At 30.4% G+C, this 21,517-nt stretch overlaps 2 protein-coding genes and 1 long non-coding RNA gene across 10 annotated transcripts; 2 read left to right on the plus strand and 1 right to left on the minus strand.

Annotated features, from left to right (window-relative positions):
• On the plus strand, positions 1 to 4,887 carry LOC122634929 (kynurenine 3-monooxygenase). Of its 3 annotated transcripts, none has more exons than XM_043824478.1 (11): positions 4 to 198; positions 343 to 412; positions 879 to 1,069; positions 1,194 to 1,242; positions 1,689 to 1,776; positions 1,926 to 2,097; positions 2,261 to 2,512; positions 2,632 to 2,721; positions 3,129 to 3,269; positions 3,383 to 3,544; positions 3,717 to 4,887. In XM_043824478.1, the coding sequence occupies exons 1-11, from the start codon at positions 46 to 48 to the stop codon at positions 3,798 to 3,800; spliced, it is 1,452 nt and encodes a 483-aa protein (XP_043680413.1). In that variant the 5' UTR covers positions 4 to 45; the 3' UTR covers positions 3,801 to 4,887. The 3 variants fall into 3 exon arrangements, with proteins under 3 accessions (XP_043680414.1, XP_043680413.1, XP_043680416.1); XM_043824481.1 differs by having other exon boundaries at positions 118 to 198; positions 347 to 412; XM_043824479.1 differs by lacking the exon at positions 3,717 to 4,887 and having other exon boundaries at positions 1 to 198; positions 3,129 to 3,303; positions 3,334 to 3,525.
• LOC122634937 lies at positions 1,939 to 2,594 on the minus strand. Its single transcript, XR_006328514.1, has 3 exons — positions 2,550 to 2,594; positions 2,208 to 2,393; positions 1,939 to 2,080 (listed from the first exon to the last, which is right to left on the minus strand). It is a non-coding gene; the product is annotated as an uncharacterized LOC122634937 (long non-coding RNA).
• Positions 4,628 to 21,517, plus strand: LOC122634926 (GTPase-activating protein skywalker). 6 transcript variants are annotated; one of them, XM_043824468.1, is made up of 13 exons: positions 4,628 to 4,882; positions 4,970 to 5,614; positions 13,161 to 13,634; positions 13,889 to 14,077; positions 14,171 to 14,295; positions 14,411 to 14,557; positions 14,994 to 15,128; positions 15,249 to 15,467; positions 16,056 to 16,085; positions 16,968 to 17,054; positions 18,309 to 18,467; positions 18,566 to 18,795; positions 18,935 to 21,517. In XM_043824468.1, exons 3-13 carry the CDS (start codon positions 13,268 to 13,270, stop codon positions 19,074 to 19,076), a joined length of 1,830 nt encoding a protein of 609 aa, XP_043680403.1. In that variant the 5' UTR covers positions 4,628 to 4,882; positions 4,970 to 5,614; positions 13,161 to 13,267; the 3' UTR covers positions 19,077 to 21,517. The 6 variants fall into 6 exon arrangements, with proteins under 6 accessions (XP_043680403.1, XP_043680405.1, XP_043680404.1 ...); XM_043824470.1 differs by having other exon boundaries at positions 4,628 to 4,826; XM_043824469.1 differs by having other exon boundaries at positions 4,628 to 4,816.

Below are 21,517 nucleotides of genomic sequence, written 5' to 3' on the forward strand. Positions count from 1 at the left end.
TAGATAAGTATCATCGAGTTCTTCCAGGAATCTATTTAGGGAGGGATGGAGAGAGTTGTCAATGCATGTAGTATACACATAAGGTTTAAAAGTATAGTTAAAGCAAGTGCAGTGAAACAGAAGGGTTTCAGTGAACTAGAGGATACCATGGCGGACAGTGAGCATAAACTTCACGTTGGTATCGTCGGTGGTGGATTAGTACGTATAATATTTATATAAATCAAAGCGAAAATAAAATATTTATAGATTAAAAATGTCGTTAAACTTTTTTCTATTTTTTCTTTTCTTTTTTTCTTTTTCTTTTTTTTTTTCTTTCATAAATATTAACAATAATTTTATCAGGTAGGAGCTTTAGCTGCTTGTTACTTTGCCAAACGAGGACACTCCGTTTCTGTTTACGAATATCGTTCAGGTAATAAAAAAGTAAAATAAAACAAATTCAAATATTGAATTGGCTGACTCAACGTTTAGTATTTAATATCTAATTAAAGAGAGAAAAAAAAGAAAAATACTAGTTATTTTATTATGTCATTGAATAGTGTTTATTCTGTATAATTAATATTTTTATTATAGTATAGTATTAATAATTTGTTAATAAAAATAACTATACTAATACACTATTAATAGTATTTTTAATAATAGGACAGTATTATAATAATATAAATTTTTGTATTTTTCACTTATTTTATTTCTTCTTCTTTGTTATTTTATATTATTAAATTAATGTAGTATTAGTATTATAAAAACTAATGTGTACATATATACATATACACATTTTACTGACATTAGTTATTGGCCAATTCAATAAAAAACTTTACAAAGCAAGTTTTACCAATAATCAATCGATTCAAGTAAATTGATATACGATTGACTTACAGATATTCGGAAAGAAAAATTGATGGGTCAGAGTATAGATCTAGCTTTATCAACACGTGGACGAGAAGCTTTAAGAGCCGTAGATCTTGAAGACGCTCTTGTTAATCAACATGGTATAGCTATGAGAGGTAGAATGTTACATGGTAAAAACGGCCGATTGAAAGAAATGATTTATGACAGTGTCAAAGGAAATGTAAGCATCTTTTTTTATATTTTCAATATCGGTAAACTTACTGGTTTAACTTACTCCTACGAATCGTTTTCCAGACATTGTATTCCTTAAATATTTGCACTGATCATTCTTTCATGTTTTTCAGTGCATTTATTCTGTAAATAGACAATATCTCAATGAAATTTTACTCAACGGTGAGTTTCTGTTATTTCTTCTTTTCTTTTTTCAGTTTCAGTTTTCATCTTTTTCCTATTTTTAATATGTGTATATATATATGTGTGTGTATATGTATATATATATATATATGTAATGGCTATACAAGTGGATTTTTTTTGCATGAATTTTTTATATAAAACAACACGGTGAACCTGAGATGTTTAAGATTAAAAAATTGTCTCGAACATCCGATAGCTTGGTAGCGCGAGAAGCCACAAGAATTCAAACGTATCAAGTTACTTTCATCCATGAAACGTAGTCTCCTTACATTGCATATACATATATGTATGTATATGTATGTATGTATGTGTTTGTATATATATATATATATATATATATATATATATATATCATTGGCCTGAAAAATAAACGGAACATTTTAGAAACTGATATATAATATATAATCTGTGTTTTTTAACTCTAGCTGCAGAAAAGCGTCCAGAAGTAAAACTTCACTTTAATTCAAAAATCGTTGATGCTGATATCGATCAAGGAAAATTAACAATTTTGAAGTACGTACGTGTATATATAATCAGTGTTACATATTTGTTATATTATATAAATATATATATTTTATATATATATATATACATTTTTTTATTGAATAACAAATTGATATGATTTGTTCTACAATCGTTTTTTATATATACATATGTTATAGTATGAAAAATCATACGACGGAAGAAGTAAATATTGATTTAATAATCGGAGCAGATGGAGCTTATTCCACAATACGTAAAATCTTTATGAAAAGACCACTTTTTAATTGCAGTCAGATTTACATAGAACATGGATACATTGAATTATTTATTCCATCTGGAAAAAATAACGAGGTGATAATATAATTTTTATTAAACGTTATTAGAGACAAATTTTATTAGACGAAATATTATTAGAATATAATATCATTTGATCATATGATATTATAATAATAATTTCTTACGTGAACTGTCACCTAATTGGAATATAATAATATTTATTACTCTTGTTAAAAAGTTTTCAATGAGCGGTAATCATCTTCATATTTGGCCAAGGGACGACTTTATGATGATAGCATTACCAAACGAGGATCACAGTTTTACTGCTAATCTCTTCGCACCTTTTAAAACTCTAGACAAATTGAAAACATCTGAAAGTTTAATAAAATTTTACAAGGAACAATTTCCAGATTTGTTGGCATTGATCGGCCAGGAAAAATTAGTAAAAGATTATTTCGAAAGGCAACCGAAAACTTTGATTTCGATAAAGGTATTTATATATATATATACACATCATACATACGTACATATATACGCATAGTAATAGGAGATTATTCCTATCCACGTGTTTGTCATTATAAATTGATATTGATATATTTATATTTACAGTGTAAACCATTTCACATGGGTAAAAGGGCTATTTTGGTTGGAGATGCTGCTCATGCTATGGTACCATTTTATGCTCAAGGAATGAACGCCGTAAGCGTCTGATATTATTATTGCCTTGGCTGATGAAAATAATGTTTTTGGAATTTTCAATATTTTATATCTAAAAAAATAAGATTAATATGATGATAATAATATAGTGTTCTGTAATGCTGGTATTTGAATATTTTATATCTAAAAAAAACAATACTACGTGTATATATATATATATAATTAATTAATTAACAATATAATAATTAATATAACAACAATAATACAGTATTGAATTTTTAATGATCAATATTGAATACAGAGTAGAACTATACTATATTAATAATATAATAAATTATTTAGATATACAATATTGCAAATTCCAATATTATTCATATTATTATTTCAATTTATATTTAAACATTAAATCACAGCTACGTTACGTCTTTTATAATTTCTTAAATTAACAGGGATTCGAGGATATTCTGTTACTGGATAATCTAATGGAAAAATATAATTCGAATTTAAACGAAGTTCTTTCAAAATTTTCGGAACTTCGGTGTAACGATGCAGAAGCAATATGTGATTTAGCGATGTATAATTATATAGAGGTAAAGGATTTTAATAATCTTATCTATAAAAAAGATATGTTTATATATATATATATATATATATATATATATATATATATATACATATATATACGTATTATATATAATTGTAGATGAGGCATTTAGTAACAAAAAAGTCTTTCGTTTTCCGTCGACATCTCGATACTATTTTACATAAATTTATTCCAAATACTTGGATACCACTTTATAGTACGGTACATTTCAGTCGTATGAGTTTCCAAGAATGTATTGCTAATAAAAAATGGCAAGATAAGGTACGTATACATATACATATATATATATATTATATAATATAAATATACTATACGACATAATTCGTTATATATATATATATACACACACACGCACACATACACACACACACAATGTACTATAAATAGTGATTAACAATAATTCGAATATATTTAACAATAATTTATACTTTAGGTATTGCAAAGAGGTCTGTGGTGCTTAGGAACAGTGTTAACTACTATTTTTGTTCTCTCCTTTACAAAAATTAATTTCGAATAGATAACAATAATTTAGGTTAACTAAAAAAAATTTCAATTTTTTCGAAAATCCAATTACATTATAAACGATACGATACCTTATAACTAATTCTAATAATCTTCATAATAATTACTTATTAACAAATTATTTTTCAAGTTTTATGTCACAAATATAATCTTAATTATATACTTTTAATTATGAATTAATTATTAAAAGTAATACGAAAAATGTCAATAACTTAGACCGCGTCAAAAACGAGATTTCGATCGAATATACGTATATATAGCTCGAAATGCATTACCCAATAAACGCGTTCGTAGATGGGGATTGCGTGAATCTAGAAATGTAATTGGATCGATTCGTAGGAAGCTCATTGGTCGAACGTAAAGACCAATAGGCTGCAAGAATTAAATTTAACCTCTTAGTATTTGGAGGTAATTTCAAACTTCGAAAGTTCTCAAATCGATATGTGACAATTATTTGGAACGTGATAAAGACTTTACGTGAGAAAAAAAGGAAAATTCGAAAAAAAAAAGAAAAAAACGTTCAGACAATCGTTGAAAAACAATGTCTGTTCGACGAATAATAATGACGATCACGTGAATTTAACGCGAATAAGGTACTTCGAAATCGATTATATTATATTTATAATATCTTAAGAAACCGAATACTCCCCACCACTGGCAGCTTGCGCATGGGGGCCAGTAGATGGCGACACAATGAGAAGGATGGAAGAAGAAGAGAGAGCGAGAGAGAGAGAAAGGGAGAGAAATAGAGAGAAAGAGAGAGAGAGAGATAGCAAATGTAAAGAGGAGAGAAGACGGTTCTTGATGCAGTTGCTCGTAGAATAACGCAATATACGGGTGTTCGTAGAACGAGAGAGATAAAGGAACATGCGGAATGAAACGGTCGCGTTTCGGCTGTCATGATTATTCGTTCGCCTAACGCCTATCGTCCATTTAAAAATCTAGCTAACACGATATCGATAATACGCGGATTACTTATTAAATCTAAAAGCCAAGAGCGCGCAGTGTGAAGTTAGTAAACGTACGAACGGAAACACGGGGTCGTCGTTTTTTTTTTTTTTCAGATATTCGACGACAGTATACGATATATATATATATAGATAGATAGATATATATATGTATGTATGTATGTATATCATATAACATATATTCGTGTGTTTAAAGAAACGAGAAAGAGTGGTGCTAGTGCCAATTATATATATGGAGATAGAAGCTACATGCGCGTAAACGTATAATAGTTCCCATCTTACACCGTCTAAAGTGTATGCAAGGGAATGCATATATATGTTTTATATATATATATATAAAAAGAGAGAGAGACATATAGAGACATAGATATACGTGTGTATATATATATATACATATACATATACGTACACATATATGATCGAAGATTCACGATAAGAAGAGTAAAGAAGTAAAAAAAAAAAGAAGAGAAAAAAGAGAGAAAGAAGAAAAAATTAAAAAAAAAGAAAAAGAAGCGTTACAATATTATCGAAAGATAAGAGGACGAATCGAAAAATATAGAGAAAAACCGGCTTCCCATTTCTAGTGGTGCTTTTTTCCTTTCTTTTCTGGTGGGGTGATTGGTTAGATATCTGGTGCCGAAAATCCTACACCTACTTCCTAGGTTTTTTTGTCAATGACGTACCACTGCTACGAGAAGAATACCGGTGGTCGTTGTCGGGAATCCGATGCTCTCGCATGTCGTCGTCCGGCAAAGTGAAATACAGATTCGTCGTTTACTTGATTTTCTTTGGCCTAGAGCTGACTAGCTTCGACGAAAGCGTGGACGTCGTCACACCGGAGGTAAACGTTCGATTATCATGTTTTTCTTATTCTTCCTTTTATTATTATTATTATTTTATTATGATTATTATTTTTTTTTTATTACTATTATTCTCTCTTTTTTCATACACACACACACACATACACCATTTGTTCCTTTGTCTTTTTTCTCTCTCTCTCTCTCTCTCCCCTCCCTCTCTTTCTTATTCTCTTAAGCGCGGCAACATTTTTTCTCTCTGTCTTTCTGTCTCTCTCTGTCTTTCCTTCCCCTCCTTTTTAAGTTCATCCATTTTCCTCTCTCGCTGTCTCTCCTCTCTCTCTTTCTCTCTCTCTCTTTCTCTTTCTCTCTCTCACACTCACTCACTCACTCACCCGTTGTAGGCAAGTGCCATGAACGAAGATGGTAATACTCTCCTTCACGCTTTTCCTTTTTCTTTTCTTTCTCTTTTTATTCTTCTTTTTCTTATTCTATGGGTGCTCAAAAAGAAATGAATCTGTCTCTGTCCAATCTCTTCTGTTCCTACCTGTTCTTCTTTTCTATCTATGCATGCACATAATATATATATGTGTACATATACATATATACATAGGGATCCAGGGAAATTCGTGCAAGCTCGCATTAATATTGATCGGAGAGAGAAAAGGAAGTATAAAAGACGCGGGAGGGAGATGCGAGAGAGAAAGAGAGAGAGAAACTGTTACGTATATGTTGTGTGTGTTAGTAAGTGAGCGTGTGTGTTGTGTGTTTCTATGTAAAATGTATATATGTGTGTGTACTGTTCGATTCTCTCCACCGCCCCAGAGATCTCAGGATCCGCCCTAATCCGATTTTCTCGTTGCTTGGAGAGATGCTTGACGATGACGACGATGTCCGAGGACGATTGTCGCGTACTATATGTATGTGTGTATATATATATATATATATTATGTATGTATGTGTATATCTATCTATCCTATGTACGTATGTATGATGTACGTTCGTATGCATCTATCTATGTATGTATGTATGTATGCATGCATGTATGTATGTACATAATTCGTCGTTCGTCGACTTCTTTTTAAATAAAGAAAGACGAGAATAATCAAACTTGTATGTATATACGTACATACTACATCGTACGTTGTATGTATGTATGTTACTTCCATGAGGATGATGTTCAACTACGTTCACCGCAAGGAATATGATTTACGATCGTCCGATAAACGTTTCTAATATCGGGGCCGATCCACTTGAGAACATGCATTTTGAGATTGCAGCTGTTGCTGCTGGTTCTGCTGTTATTGCTAATGCTACTGTGTTAATGTTACTCCTACAATTGCTATTGCTATTGATGCTCTTACTATCACTGTCCTTCTCGTGCTCTTACGATCGTACGCGTAGGTTATATCAAAGTTGGAACGCATTCGACGCATCAGACTAGAACGATTATCTCTCTCTCTCTCTCTCTCTCTCTCTCTCTCTCTCTCTCTTTCTCTCTCTCTTTATTTTGTCTATCTGTTTTTCTCTCTGTCTTTCTGTCTCTGTCTCTGTTCCTTCATCTCTTTCTCATTAGAAGGTTAAATATATTGTCTATTATAACGTAAAATATATATCATTTGTATATACGCTTCTCTAAAATTATAAAGCTTATTATACTTTATCAAAGTTTGGTACATCCTTAAGACGCATTTCGATGAAGCCCTTTGATTGGTCCATTTCTAATTGGTTCTTGATTCCAATAAACCGAGCAATGAGAGAGACTCGCGATACGATGTTCTTTTTTTTTTATTATTATTATTATTATTATTTTTCTGCGTCTTCTTCGAAATATTTATTTAAAAACGGTGTTTCAATTATACGTGCAGTTTTTGTTTACTATTATTTGGAACTTTACTTATTTAACAATGTTTTTATTTATTTAACAATGTATTTGTTGGATGTGTTCTAAAAGAGCTTAGTCGAGAAAGAAAGAGAGAGAGAGAGAAAAATGATCCTCTTAACTTTGATCAATTTTTAATTTAATTTAATATATAATGCATGTGTGTGTACACGACTATCTATTGTGTGTGTGTGTGTGTGTATGCATATAGTTATACATATACATGTATGCAATGAATCGTCTTATACACTTTGTTGTGATCCATCGCGTCAATGCGAGTAGCTGTTGCGTAAAGTTTGGGCAAAACGAGCTCGCACGAAGAAGCGTCGTTAATGGAGCTGAAAAGTGCGCCAATGAAGCTGTCAATTATATCGGACACCTTTTGTAATTAAATACGAAAGGCCACTAGCGACGACAAAGTCCCGCTATATACCGTGTATGTACGTATATGTGTAATGACAGGAAGAAACGTGTAGAATTCTTTGTAGTCTAGAATATATCTTCTTCTTCTTCTTCTTCTTCTTAATTGAACACGTTATATTATCTATCTTAATGTCGTGGAATCATCGAATATTTATAATGAATCAAAAGTAACGACTACTACGTCGTAATAGAAAGGAAATGAGAATTTACGTAATAGACGTTAGCCAAAAGTATTGTTTACTTGATATCGAAGTGTAAACAAAAAGGAAATAATATTAATGCATATTCTCGGGCCAAAGCTTTCCTCAGGTGACTTCTTTTTTAAGAATTACTTTTTTAAGAAAGATTAATATTTTTTATACGTCACTTCTTCGGATTATTTTTATTTAATTTTGTAGGTTATGATTAGTTTTATAGATTATTTTTTTTTTTTTTTTTTTTTTACACTATTTAGTTTGTTTTTTCTTAGAGATCTTTAGATTATTTTTTATACTAATTTACCGATTGTAAAATTATAATAAAATATAAGCCTTTAAATGGTCTTTCTTAGAATCATCCTAACGATTCACGAATAGAAATGTCGTCAGACGACATTCTTAAAGAAATCCCGATTAGTCCTGTGATTTAATGAAAAATGAGATAGATAATCGTCGGGAATTAAATTAAGAGAAAGAGAGGAAAGATAAATTAAAAATAACGAGGTTAAAAAGGATGGGAAAGAGCTTACACATGAATAGAATATTAATCGAAAATGATATAGGTATAGAATAAAATGTAAAAATCAATATTCAACAAACAGATATTAAAAATATATTTAAAACGTTTTGCATGTTGATTATTCAATAGATTATATATTAATATAAGTATTAATGAAAAATACGAATCTATTACATAATTAAATGGTATTCTTCTTAAACGATATGAATGAAGGCAAAAGAAAAAAAAGGAAAACAAATCTTTTGTTTTTATTATCATCGTTATTATCGTTACGATATACATATATTGTATTAGAATAGAGATCTTCGTACTAGATCTATCGTACAAATAAAAATAATGCGTGAGATCCTTTAACCGACCCTACCACATCAGCCGGTAGCACTTGGTATCGTTAAATCACGATGATTACCGCATTGGGTTTCATTACTCGGAAGTAGGCAGTTCTCGTTTCAGGGACTTTTGTACGTAGATAAAACTCTATTCGTTCAGAAAGAGACAGAGAGAGAGAGAGAGAGACAGAGAAAAAAACGAAGAGAGAGAGAGAGAGAGAGAGAGAGAGAGAGAGAGAGAGAGAGAGAGAGAGACAGAGTAAAATGAACATACAAAAAAGAAAGAGAGACATAGTAGATAGAGATAGAAAACGGAGATAGAAAGAGAGAAATAACTCAACATTTTTCTTCTATTATTTGCTTCGACCTTTTTCTTCAATACTCTTATCTCGTTTGTTTAGAAGGAAAAATGAAAAAAGAAACTTCTTTCAGTATAAAGATTACACTGTCATAACTGTCTTCAATTGTTATAACACCTAGTCAGTATAATAACAGAACAGGTAGCTAACCTATAACTAGGGGGTATGTTTATCTAATCAACGTTCGATAAATGTACGAAGCAGATTAAATCTCTCTGTTGTTCTCTCTCTCTCTCTCTCTCTCTCTCTCTCTCTCTCTCTCTCTCTCTCTCTCTCTGTCTTTCTCTTTCGGATCTAAATTCAGATGCGTCGCGATATCTTTCGTAGGTCATTTTAATTACGATTTTAATGATTTTTTTTCTCCCCTTTATTATTCAACGTTTTGTGATTTTCGATCGTGCAAATTAATTTGAGAGAGTTAGTTAAGGACGAATAGGTAATTTTATTTTTGTTTTGTTTTGTCATTTTTTCGCGATGTTTCTATCTTTTTCTTTTCTTTTCTTTTTTATCACTTTTATTTTTGTTTTAATATATATTTTATAAACATGGTGTAGATAGCAAAGACAAAAAAGTCCTCTCTTCTCCTCTTCTCTCTTCTTTTCTCTTTTCTTCTCTACTCTTCTCTGCTCTTCCCTTTATTGTATCTCGTGAATTATTTTTACGCCGAACCATTGACTTCGGTTCGCTTATCCCCCATTTTCGCGTAGGCGACATGGTTTCTGATTGACCTTAGACATTTGCCTCCACTTTATATAATGAATCTAGCTAACACTCATTTCTGCATAATTTTAAACAACTTGGAAAATCGTCTTCATTGCTCACATGGCAGCATATATATATATATGTATATGTATATGTGTGTATATATATTCTCATAGTTCTCATTCTCATAATTCTTATCCCACGTTCAATGAAGGATTAGAAAAGCCATTGATCATGATTATGTTCCTTCGTGGTTTGCCGCATATTATTGGGTTTTTTCTTTTCTTTTCTTTTCTTTTTTTTTTCTTTATTTCTTCCTTCTTTTTTTTGCTCTCTCTTTCTTCTTTTGTTTTAAGGATCGTATCTTCTTTAACCTATAAATAACAAATTCATCTTAACGTTTTAGCAATCTCCGTACGATTAATATGATATCAATTAATCTCCTCCGAGAAGATGATCCGTATTGATAAACAGAGAAAATCAAATTTTATCGATGCTATCGATAAGTATTATAATCGCATTTTTATTAACGTGCAAGCTGTCGTCGAACGTGTGCTAAGAGGCAAATCAAACGTGTAGTAGGTAACTTCCTTCAGCATGTATTATTCAAAACGGCTTTAATTAGAATTGATAATAGTATAAGAATATTCAATGTGTCAATTGTATCTTGATACAATTATTGTACACGTATCTCTTGTAAGCTCGAATCCATTTTCAAAATAGCAAATCTTATTATATAAAAAGAAAAAAATAGCAATTTCAAATTCTAATTAAAATCGATAGTAGAGTTCGAGAAATTGATTAGATGAGAACTGTGTATTGTTGATACGATTGTAAAAGTTGTTTTATTGTAAAAAGAAAAACATTCTTGTTTGTAAATAGAAATTATTAGATCGAAAAAGAGTTCAATTAACTAGTACAGATTTGCGTACAGATCATATATGTCGATAATTTAAAATTATGTATGACTGTGAAACAAACGATGGGTCATCGTATTTGATATTACGAGAGAGAGAAAGAGAGAGAGAGAGAGAGAGAGAGAGAGAGAGAGAGAGAGAGAGAGAGAGAGAGAGAGAGAAACGAGTTGGTTTAAACAGCTGAGACATGTAATGCGGATGCACATCGTTGCTGTTTATGAGAATAGTATTGAACCATCTGTTTGGTATACTGCTAATAAGAAAATCCATCAGGATCTGTTTATTGCGACTTAACTTTACTCCGGAAATGTTGCCCGCTGGAAGACTTGCTTTTGACTTAAGAATTTCAAATATGTGAAATATATCCTTTTTTTTTTTTTAGATACGTTTTTAAATCTTGTTCTCCTTTTTTTCCTTTCATAAATTGATTTTTATGTAACAGAATATTTATCATCGTTTGGATAATCTTTCATCTAACATATAATTTTGTTTTGTTAAAAAGAATTTATATTGTATTAAAGATTTATACTATATTAAATTATAGTTAGATTAATATAATTTATAATAATTAGTTATTACTATTAGTAACTTATGTTATTGATATAATTTACATTAACATTATATTTATAGTATTAGAAACGTATATGACTTAGATCAATATTACTTATACTCTTATACTATATTAGCAAATTATTAGTATGAATTGTAATTCATATTATTTAAAATATACATATATATATATGTGTGTGTGTAAATAAATTTATTCAAAAGAGCTTACATAAAATAAAAAATATACATAGATCTACTTCAAGAAACATCATAATTTGACAAATAATACATTTAAATCAGAAAAGTCAACTTTCTTTCTCGATTAATAAAATCAAACCTTGTATGAATTATAGATCTTATAAAATTCTAATTAAAAGAAGAATCATGATTCATAGATCTCTTAAAAACGAGATGGATATATCAATGTAATCGATGATACTTATGCAGTTCATTTATGATCATTGAAATTTCAATATTTAATTCCGAATAACCGAGCTGAACCGCAAATGGACAATGTGTCGTATCTTTGCGAGGCCCGAGTAACTCGTCCGAAGATAAAATTAGCATCGGAGCTGTGTTCGAGTAGGACGCGTGCCTGGAACATATGCCTGAATGGGGTCACCGATACAACAAGTACGACGATGTACAGAAAAAAAAAGAAGAAGAAGAAGAAAAAACAAGACATCTTATTCTCCAATAAAAAATTTCACTGGGCAAAAGAAAAAAGCAAAAAAGAAAAATTGAAGAAGAAAAGAAGAAAGATTTTTCTATTTCTAACGTCTGTTAACTCTTAAGCAAAATCATTTTGCCTAATGAGACACAAGCCAAGGATTGATGACAGTCATTTCTATAATTCTTCAGAGATCCAACAAACAATTAAGACTCTAATCGTGTAGTCTCTAAACAATCCTAAATTATAATTATCATTCTCCATAACGTTCGTCTGACATTATTATACGGATTCTCTTTTTCTTACGTTTAACACAGACACGTTGATTGATTTGAATTGACGACGATGATGATGATGATGATGATGATGATGATGATGATGGTGATGATGATGATGATGATGATGATGATGATGATGATGATGATGATGATGATGATGATGGTGACGATAATGATAATGATGATGATTAAGTATACAACAATGTTGATCTTATCATTGTCTTTCTCTATCGTAAAATATATTTATTATCTTAGATCGCTACACATTATTTTCTTAAGAGTCATCGGTAGACACTTTGAATTCGTCTTGATAACTAATACTTAAATCTAGGAAATTGATAATTTTCCAATCCATGTTTTTCTTCATAAAATTGATACTTTTTAAGATATACACACACACACAAAAATATATATATATAGAGAGAAAGATGAAGACGGAGCGAGCGAGAAATAGAGAGAGAGAGAGCACAAAAAGTCTAGTGTTCGATCGACTATTGAAAAATAATTGAACCGGTGATTATGAAAGTCAAAAGTTCAACAAAAGAAAATTAGTTTATTGCGTAATTCGTATAATTAGGTCATTGTCATAGGAATTACGCAATAATTTTTTTTGTTACTTTTTCACTTATATCTCAGACTTTCATAAATATCGATTCGCTTATGACATATGATTATCTTCTTACTAATTCATTTCTTCATTCATTCATTCATTCATTCATTCATTCATTCATTCATTCATTTATCTTTGTTTTTTTCTTTTTTAGATGAAAATTGAAACGTCCCAGGATTTGACATAAAGGATAGGATTTCCTAAAAGAGGAATGTTGTTTATTGAAAATATGGAAAATCTTCTGCCGTAGTGGCAGGTGTGATGTTGGTCACGCAGACTCCCTCCTCGATGGACAATCCACCGAATATGTTATCGGTGCTCGAGGGGGAGGCGCAAAACGACGTGGATGACATATTCCCACCGCATGTCGATACTACGAACATCGTAATACAACCAGAATCGCCAACAAGTAAGAAGCAACCATTGAAGACCTTCAAAGAGGTCAATGCACTTTTACAAACAGGCAGGAAGAGGGAAGTAAAATTAATTATTAGGGAGAATGCTTGGCCTTTAAACAATGGTATCAGGGCACAACTTTGGCCGGCTCTTTGCAATCAGTATGCACATGGAAAAAATATGCTTGATGGATTTTATTGGGACATGGTGAATCAAGTCTTTGGAACTACAGGTTTGTATTTTGGTAACGCAAATTCTTTCGTGCTTATTCGATTAAAAGGAAGTTGCTATTGAGTCGTAACATAAATAAGTTCGATTGCAAGTATAAACCACACATGTTCTAATTCTAAGAATAAAATTATTTGATATAAACAAACTTATTTTTATATGTTACGATTCAATATACACATCTCTTGCTATACTTGTTTTCGTTTCTTATATAATTTCAATCCTTCTTTTTTTTTTCTCTCCTTTTTCTTTTTATAGAGTTACCTGAAAAATCAATCATGTTGCCGCCATTCGTCGATAGCACGCATTGTCTATCGTATAATTTAACGAGAAAAGGTAGAAGCGTCGCTGATAGAGTCGTTTCTGTTCTTGGATACGCTTGTCCTGATATTACTTATAGTCCATCGTTGTATCCTATTACTGCCCTTCTATTACACTTCATGCCAGGTTTTTAAACTGTTTCTTCAAAAATATCTAAAGTCCGTGTTTAATCGTAGATTAATTCTCTAATATACGTTGTGTCTTATTTCATTGATATAGAAGAAGAATGTTATCACTGCATGGCCAGTTTAGTAGCTGTAAAAGAAAAAATGTTTATTACGCAAACGAAACTTCTTTACGAAGTTACGTGGAAAACGGTAGAGCAGATAACTAAGAAACATGTGGTGAGTGATAATAATATATTAATAGGATATGCATAGTTATAACGTGGAAGATAAATATAACGTGATGCGATATAAATTTATTATAATCATTTATCTTGAATCTTGTTATTTTAAGAAATCAGCAGCAGTACATTTAACAAGGCATTGTTCTGTCTCAAGAGCAGAAAGGATTTACATGGATTGGATTTGGTGGATCCTTCAACTTCTTCCATTTCAACATCTTGTTAGAGTGATAGACTGCTTTTTACACGAAGGCATTAAGGTGAAAAATAATTTTTATAAAGTTATACCAATGAATATGATCAATGTGCATATTTATCTCGTGATGCGTGTTTTGGAAACAGTATATAAAACCTTCTTAGTATTTTCTCTCACATTAGTAAGATTTTATGGCTTTGATCCAGATGGTAGATAAAGATGAAATAAATGATATGTATATATTCTAGTAGCATGAATGTTAAATTTGACGATTGACTTGGTGCCAACAGGAAACCGCCCCAAGAACATTTTTGTGTACTGACTAAACCATCTTTAAGATTTTACGCTTATAATTATACGTCATATATCGATGGAAATTACTTACCGTATATGTATACTTAGAAGAAAAATTTCGAAAGAAATGCTTCTATATTTTTAAATCTATTAATATTAAAAGGTCTCCCTTGAGATTTCTCTTTACAAATCTTATTCGTCCTTAGGTCTTCTATCGAGTAGCTATGGCAATTGTTCTGCAATTCTACAAACATTCGTCGTCGCAAAATTCAGAATGGATGGTCGAAATAACTAAAAATGGTGTGGATGCTGCTCTTTCGAAGTTCTGCAGACAGATACCAGTAAGTAAATAAATATTATTTTTGTTATATCTCTTGGCACAAGGAGTGTCATAAAATTCTTGTTACGCAATAACTCGCGCTTGTCACGGAGAAAACAAAATTATAATGATTAATTGACAGGTAACGCCGGCAAAATTTTTGCAAACTGCATTTCGAATTCGTGGACTTAGTTCGGCATACATATCACGAGTGTTCCTGCGTACGGAAATGGCTTTGAAAAGTAGAAGCGTATTGACAGGGTCCAAGTCATTAACAAGATCTCGATCAACGGATAATCTACCTACGAGTCAATCTCAAGTCAACATCCAAATGATGTCTCATACATTGACGATAAGAGAAGTATGTTACATACATGTTACTTAATTATTCTCATTTGGGATGAATCCAAATGTGTATGCAAAATAATGCAGCGTGGATCACGTGGAATCAAGAAAATAGTAGATTTTATACATATTACTCTATGTGTTTGTGTTCGTGAAAGCTTTAGTAACATTATATTCCATTATATATTGCAAGTACACTTAATTAATGAACGCTATACCTTATTTTCGTATATCGATCTCTCACACTCTTAGTTAACATATAATACAAATGTATCCTATCGATATCTATCAATTAGATGATTTTTCAGATGCGAGCAAAAATAATTAAGAAAACTACTTAGTTCGTCTTGTGTCCACCTAAGCATGCATAAAGTTACGCATTGATATTTTATTTTATTTTCTTTTTTTTTTTCTCATTGAAGTAGTAAGTATATTATTACAACAACGATTTCTTTCTATATCAATGGTTATTTCCCAATGGATTAAAGTTTTAACAAGTTGATACATACTTGTACATAGCGAGGATAATAGCTTGAAAAATAATTTCATAGGGTTTGATCCGTGGAACATGCACAAATCTTTCAATGATTAAATTTGTTTTCAGAAAGAGTGCGAAGACACGTACAAAGACAGGGTATCGTATAATTATCTTTTTAGAATATGTGATGTTAGTTTCATGTGTTCTACGCTCTTCCTGAGTTACTACCTGTTATAATCATACTCACTCATTGTTCCACTCATTGTGCTAGCTTTTCCGCCATTATCCACTCACAGCTACTACTTTTTTGAAAAGATTAATACGATCATTAATAAGAAATCACAAGCAACAATTACAAGATACATACTTACAAAATACATTTATGAATATCACTGATCGTCGGTGAACTCTTGCCATATAATACATATCGTCGAAATAGGAGATGTATTTATGGATCCTTTTTTCGCTCTTATTCTTCTTAACAATGTTATCTTCTCAAGGTGTAGATAGTGCCTTTTAGCCATCCATGTGTGCTTGCTATTGCCTGATAAAAAACTCGATTGACTTCAGGTACATGAAATCAATTCTAAAGGTCCAAACTCTTTCATTATATAGAGAATGTAATACGTTTTTTGGAGTCCTATGATGTGGTCACAATTAGTGTTTGATGCAAATGGAAATTGACTAAGTACTTGACACACGTTGCTCATATTTTCTCTTCGTTCTAAGATATATTACATCTCTTAGTGATATTGATTATTTCTTACTATATTTATTTTTGAGGTTAGACATTTATCTTCTGTGGCAAATACCCATTGTTATTATGCTGTACATTTAACTTAAGTAATTTGAAATATTATTGGCTGTTGTTGCTCATATGTTGCGTACATACAGTGGTTTATCCACCAAACATTTATGCACACGCACACTGGCACACAAAATTGAGTCGAAGGTATACACTAATGTAACTGACGACTCTGTGTTGCTTTGTGTCATGCTGCGTTACTGGAATGATGGATTTAATGGTGATGGGTATAGGGTGCTCACAGTCCTGGACCCAGAGCTCTCTCAATGGGTGTTTATCCCATACAAAACATATGCTCCCAGATTCTTGACATGTCTGATGTAAGTATTCTTGTACATCTGCTCTCGTAATAGCAAATTCTGGAAAGGCAGAGCGCTTTCGTAGATCGTTCGTCGATTCTCTGTGGCATGATTTCGGTATGTCGTTATTGATGTATACATTGTTGCCTTACAATATAGATCAACGTAGATCAAACACAAATTGGCAATTATGGATACTTTGATATGAAGTATTATTAATTAAGCTTATATATATATATATATATATATATATATATATATATATATACACAATTATGCTATATATTTATTAGGTACAATGTACTATTATATTTTTCATCTACATCCAAGATGTAGAAACGAGAGTTTTATGATTAATTATTTGTACTAGCATTTTTTATTACAAGTATACTTTTATAGTTGTTATTATTTTTATATACGTAATCGCATTATTCTTATTTTTTAATAGCATTTTTATTCTTTGCCTATATCTTGTACGTTCTATCGGAGTTATAAAATGTAGATTTCATCATTTATCTGATATGTCTAAAAATGTGTCCACATCAATTTTTCAGTTTGCAGTATATTTCTTCCATGAGTCTGCAATACATTCTACCATCAACAGACATAAATTTCTTTCGCTCTTCAGAATGTCACTGTGCATTTAGTAAACTTCATGTAGGTTTGACTAGTATACCTAGATCATATGCATGTGAAAAAAAAGATCTTGCATTCACATAACATTGATATCTTTTTATAATCTGAACATTTCATATTAAATTGTAACAATCATGCCGATCTATGATTGACTAAATATTGTCCTGTTTGATGCACATTATACATACATAGGTTGTTTTTATTTAGTGTGAGTATTAAATTTTTAATTGCAGAACACACATTCTCCCTTGCCTTTTTACAATGAGATTGAAATTATTTTATTTAGAATAATTATTGCAAACATTTCTTACTGATTCTAAAGATTTAGTATTTTTCGGTTATATTTTCTGACGAAAGAAAGTACTATTAAAATTTTTCTTTGTATATTTCTTAAAGAATGTATGCTAAAACATAAATTTGTTAATAAATAAAATTTGCATTGATAAATTGATTAGAATTAAGAATAAGTAAGATTTTTTTCGATTGAGTGCATGATCTGTTGCTGTTGTGATTTACTTTGCTTTTGAGATTTGAATAAATTGCTCAAAATGATTAATGTTTGCATATTTACAAAAATTGCACTTGAATATTCAATAGACTTATGTATTAATTCAATTTATTTATTTATTTTTCATACAGTTATTCACCTTATGGTCATGGCTACCTATGAGAATAACCATGTACCAACCAATTTTGCTGTACACCACAGAAGAACACGGATGTTCTTTGACAACATTTTATGTACGCGTTGAACAACACGAACCAACTCTTTTAATGATAAAGACATGTAATAACGAGGTAAATCTATACTTTGCATTATTCAACAATTAATTAATAAATGTTTGAAAGAAGTATTTCTGAGATTTAAATATGTTTAAATTTCCTTTTTTTTCAAGGTTTTTGGAGCGTATTGCTCGACAAGATGGTGTGAACGTAATTTAAAGGATGATAAGGGTCAAAGACAAGCGTATTTTGGTACAGGAGAAACATTCCTGTTTAGTTTGTATCCAGAAAGAGCCAAGTATCCATGGGTAGGTATGGATTCTTCGCACAATGATTCTAGAGTACATCATTCGGCTGAATTATTTATGGCGGCCGATTCAAAAATGATAACAATTGGTGGAGGGTAAGTTTAAGCTTTCGATATTAATTTTATCTTATAAACTTCTTATAAACTTAGAATAAAAGAAAGTTTATATATATATATATATATTAATATAGATAATATTTACATTACATTCACACATAATATTTTTTTTTTATAGAGACGGCCAAGCAATTTGGATGGATGAAAACATAAGATACGGCAAAACCGACCGGTGCTCAACATTTAATAATCCACCATTATGTGCTAGCGGTGATTTTGAAATCAGGGTACTCGAGGTATATGGCTTTGCCGGTGCTTGAAAACGAAAGGGTGACAGGGAAAAAAACAACAAGAAAACTGAGAACCAATTGCCATATATCGATTTCTTTTATTCCTTACTGCCATTTAGCGACTCTCTTTATATGTATGAGTGCGTACGTATACTCATACAACTTTTGGCTTATATATGCATTATAGATTATGGCTTCGACTCATCATCTATGTGTGTAAACGTTTTGTGTCCACAAATAAGATGATAACAGTAATGATATATCTTCTCGATGATCACATATATGTAGGAAATATTTAAAACGTTAAAAGATACGTCTATACATATGAATGTTCTGTCGCAGCGAGTTAATCAAAAATTTTAAAAAAGAAAAAAAAAAGAGAAAAAAAGGAAAAAAGAAAAAAAGATATAAGATCTAATTGAGATGGTTCTTATGTCAGCTTATTTTCGTATGTGCTTTTTTTTTTTTTTTTCTTTTTTTCTTTTCTTCTGTCTGTCTGTCTTTCTTTCTCTGTTTCTTTTTTTCTTTCTTTTATCTTTCTTTTTTCTTTCTTTCTAATGCTTTATTTCCGTGAGAGTATTTGTCTGATATATACATACATACGTCGTTACAAACTCAGTTATATAGTAGCTCCAATTAAAATAATATGTACCAAGAGGAGCGTTGCTTTTTACACGAAAACGAACTTCGACAATAATTGCAGCATATATACGAGAATAATATGTGTTATTTATATTCGTTATTTATGAATATTTAATATTCATCGAGCTAGTAAACATTGTTATATATTTGTGTATATAGTTATATAGATAGATAGATAGATAGATAGACAGATAGATAGATAGATAAATAGATATATACGTATATTGAAGATTATTTCATTGCGCCCAAATAATTATTAATTTGCAATGTATCAATCTTTCCACGCGCAAGTATGATTTTTCTTTCTTTTCTTTTTTTTCTTTTTTTTTCCTTTTAAAAATTTATTTATCTTAGCTCTAACTTCGATCATTTATTAACAAAAGTATAAGGATAAGGAGTATGAAAAAAATTAAATTTCATAATACATAACTAGCATTATATCTCTATGCATGTTACACGAATATGTCCTCTCGTATAAGTATATATATATCTATTGTAAATATTATAAATATCATGTATCCTATGCACACAAATAGATATCCCAAAAGGGCGGATTAACGTTGTTCGAAATAATTGCCTCTTTTTGAGGAAACAAACGAAAATAAAAGAAAAAAGAAAAAGAATCGAAAACAGGCAAAAGGCTGAATTTTGCAATTTTACGCTTCTCTCGTAACGATTATAATAGCGAATAATAGTATTGTTAGAAACAACAAGGAGCTATATATATTATATATGTATGTATGTATGTATGATGTATGTATGTATGTATGTATACATATATATATATATACTTTAATTAGTTGTCATATTATATGTATTTGCAATCATACATGAAACGATCGTCATAGAATTAGAAGTTATGGAAAAGAACTAAAAGGGAAGAAATTATTATTATTATTATTATTATTATTATTATAACTATTATTATTACTATTATAACTATTATTATTATTATTATTATTATTATTATCATTATTATTATTATTAATTTTTTTAATACATAATTATACTCGTTATGCTCTTTCATAACAAACTTCGTACAATTTAAATAAGGAAGAGTTAGATGTAGACATTACGAACATTATTATTATTATTATCACCATCATCATCATCAGCATCATTATTATCATCATTATCATCAACATTACCGTTATCATTATTATTAATTATTAACTATTATTTTTGTTTCTTTTTCCTTTTTTTTCTTTTCTTTTCTTTTCTTTGTGATCAATCTGTATCGTCGTAATATAAAACGATACAAGATTTAACTCTTAGAGTACCTGCATCCGTGTTTAGTTTTGAGTTAATTCCTCGTTTCGAAAAAAAGAAATAATAAAAAAAAGCAAATGAACAAACATGAAAGCATTGTATTAAGAATGGGAGAGGGAGAGAGAGAGAGAGAGAGAGAGAGAGAGAGAGAGAGAGAGAGAGAGAGAGCCAGAGAGAATGCGTTTTCATGGTGCATGAAAATAATGCATCATCTGCAAACTGAGATATATAAATGCAATTTCTTTCTTTTCTTTTTTCTCCTTTTTTTTTCTTTCTTTTATGTACAGAGATTCCAAGTGGCAGGCACCACTTTTCCTTCGAGCTATGATATAATATTATATGCATACATACATGTATATGTATGTGTGTATGTTATATATATATATATATATATATATATATATATATATATGTATAGGCAAATCGTGATTTTTTGTTCATTGCATAAAAATTTTACTACGAATTTTAGAATCACACTCCACTCCTTCGCCAACGTATATATTAGTACTCGATCAATAGAAATATAATTCAATATACGTATTGAATTCATGTATATATAT

Source organism: Vespula pensylvanica, chromosome 16 (genome assembly GCF_014466175.1).
Source record: "Vespula pensylvanica isolate Volc-1 chromosome 16, ASM1446617v1, whole genome shotgun sequence".
Lineage (NCBI taxonomy): Eukaryota > Metazoa > Arthropoda > Insecta > Hymenoptera > Vespidae > Vespula > Vespula pensylvanica.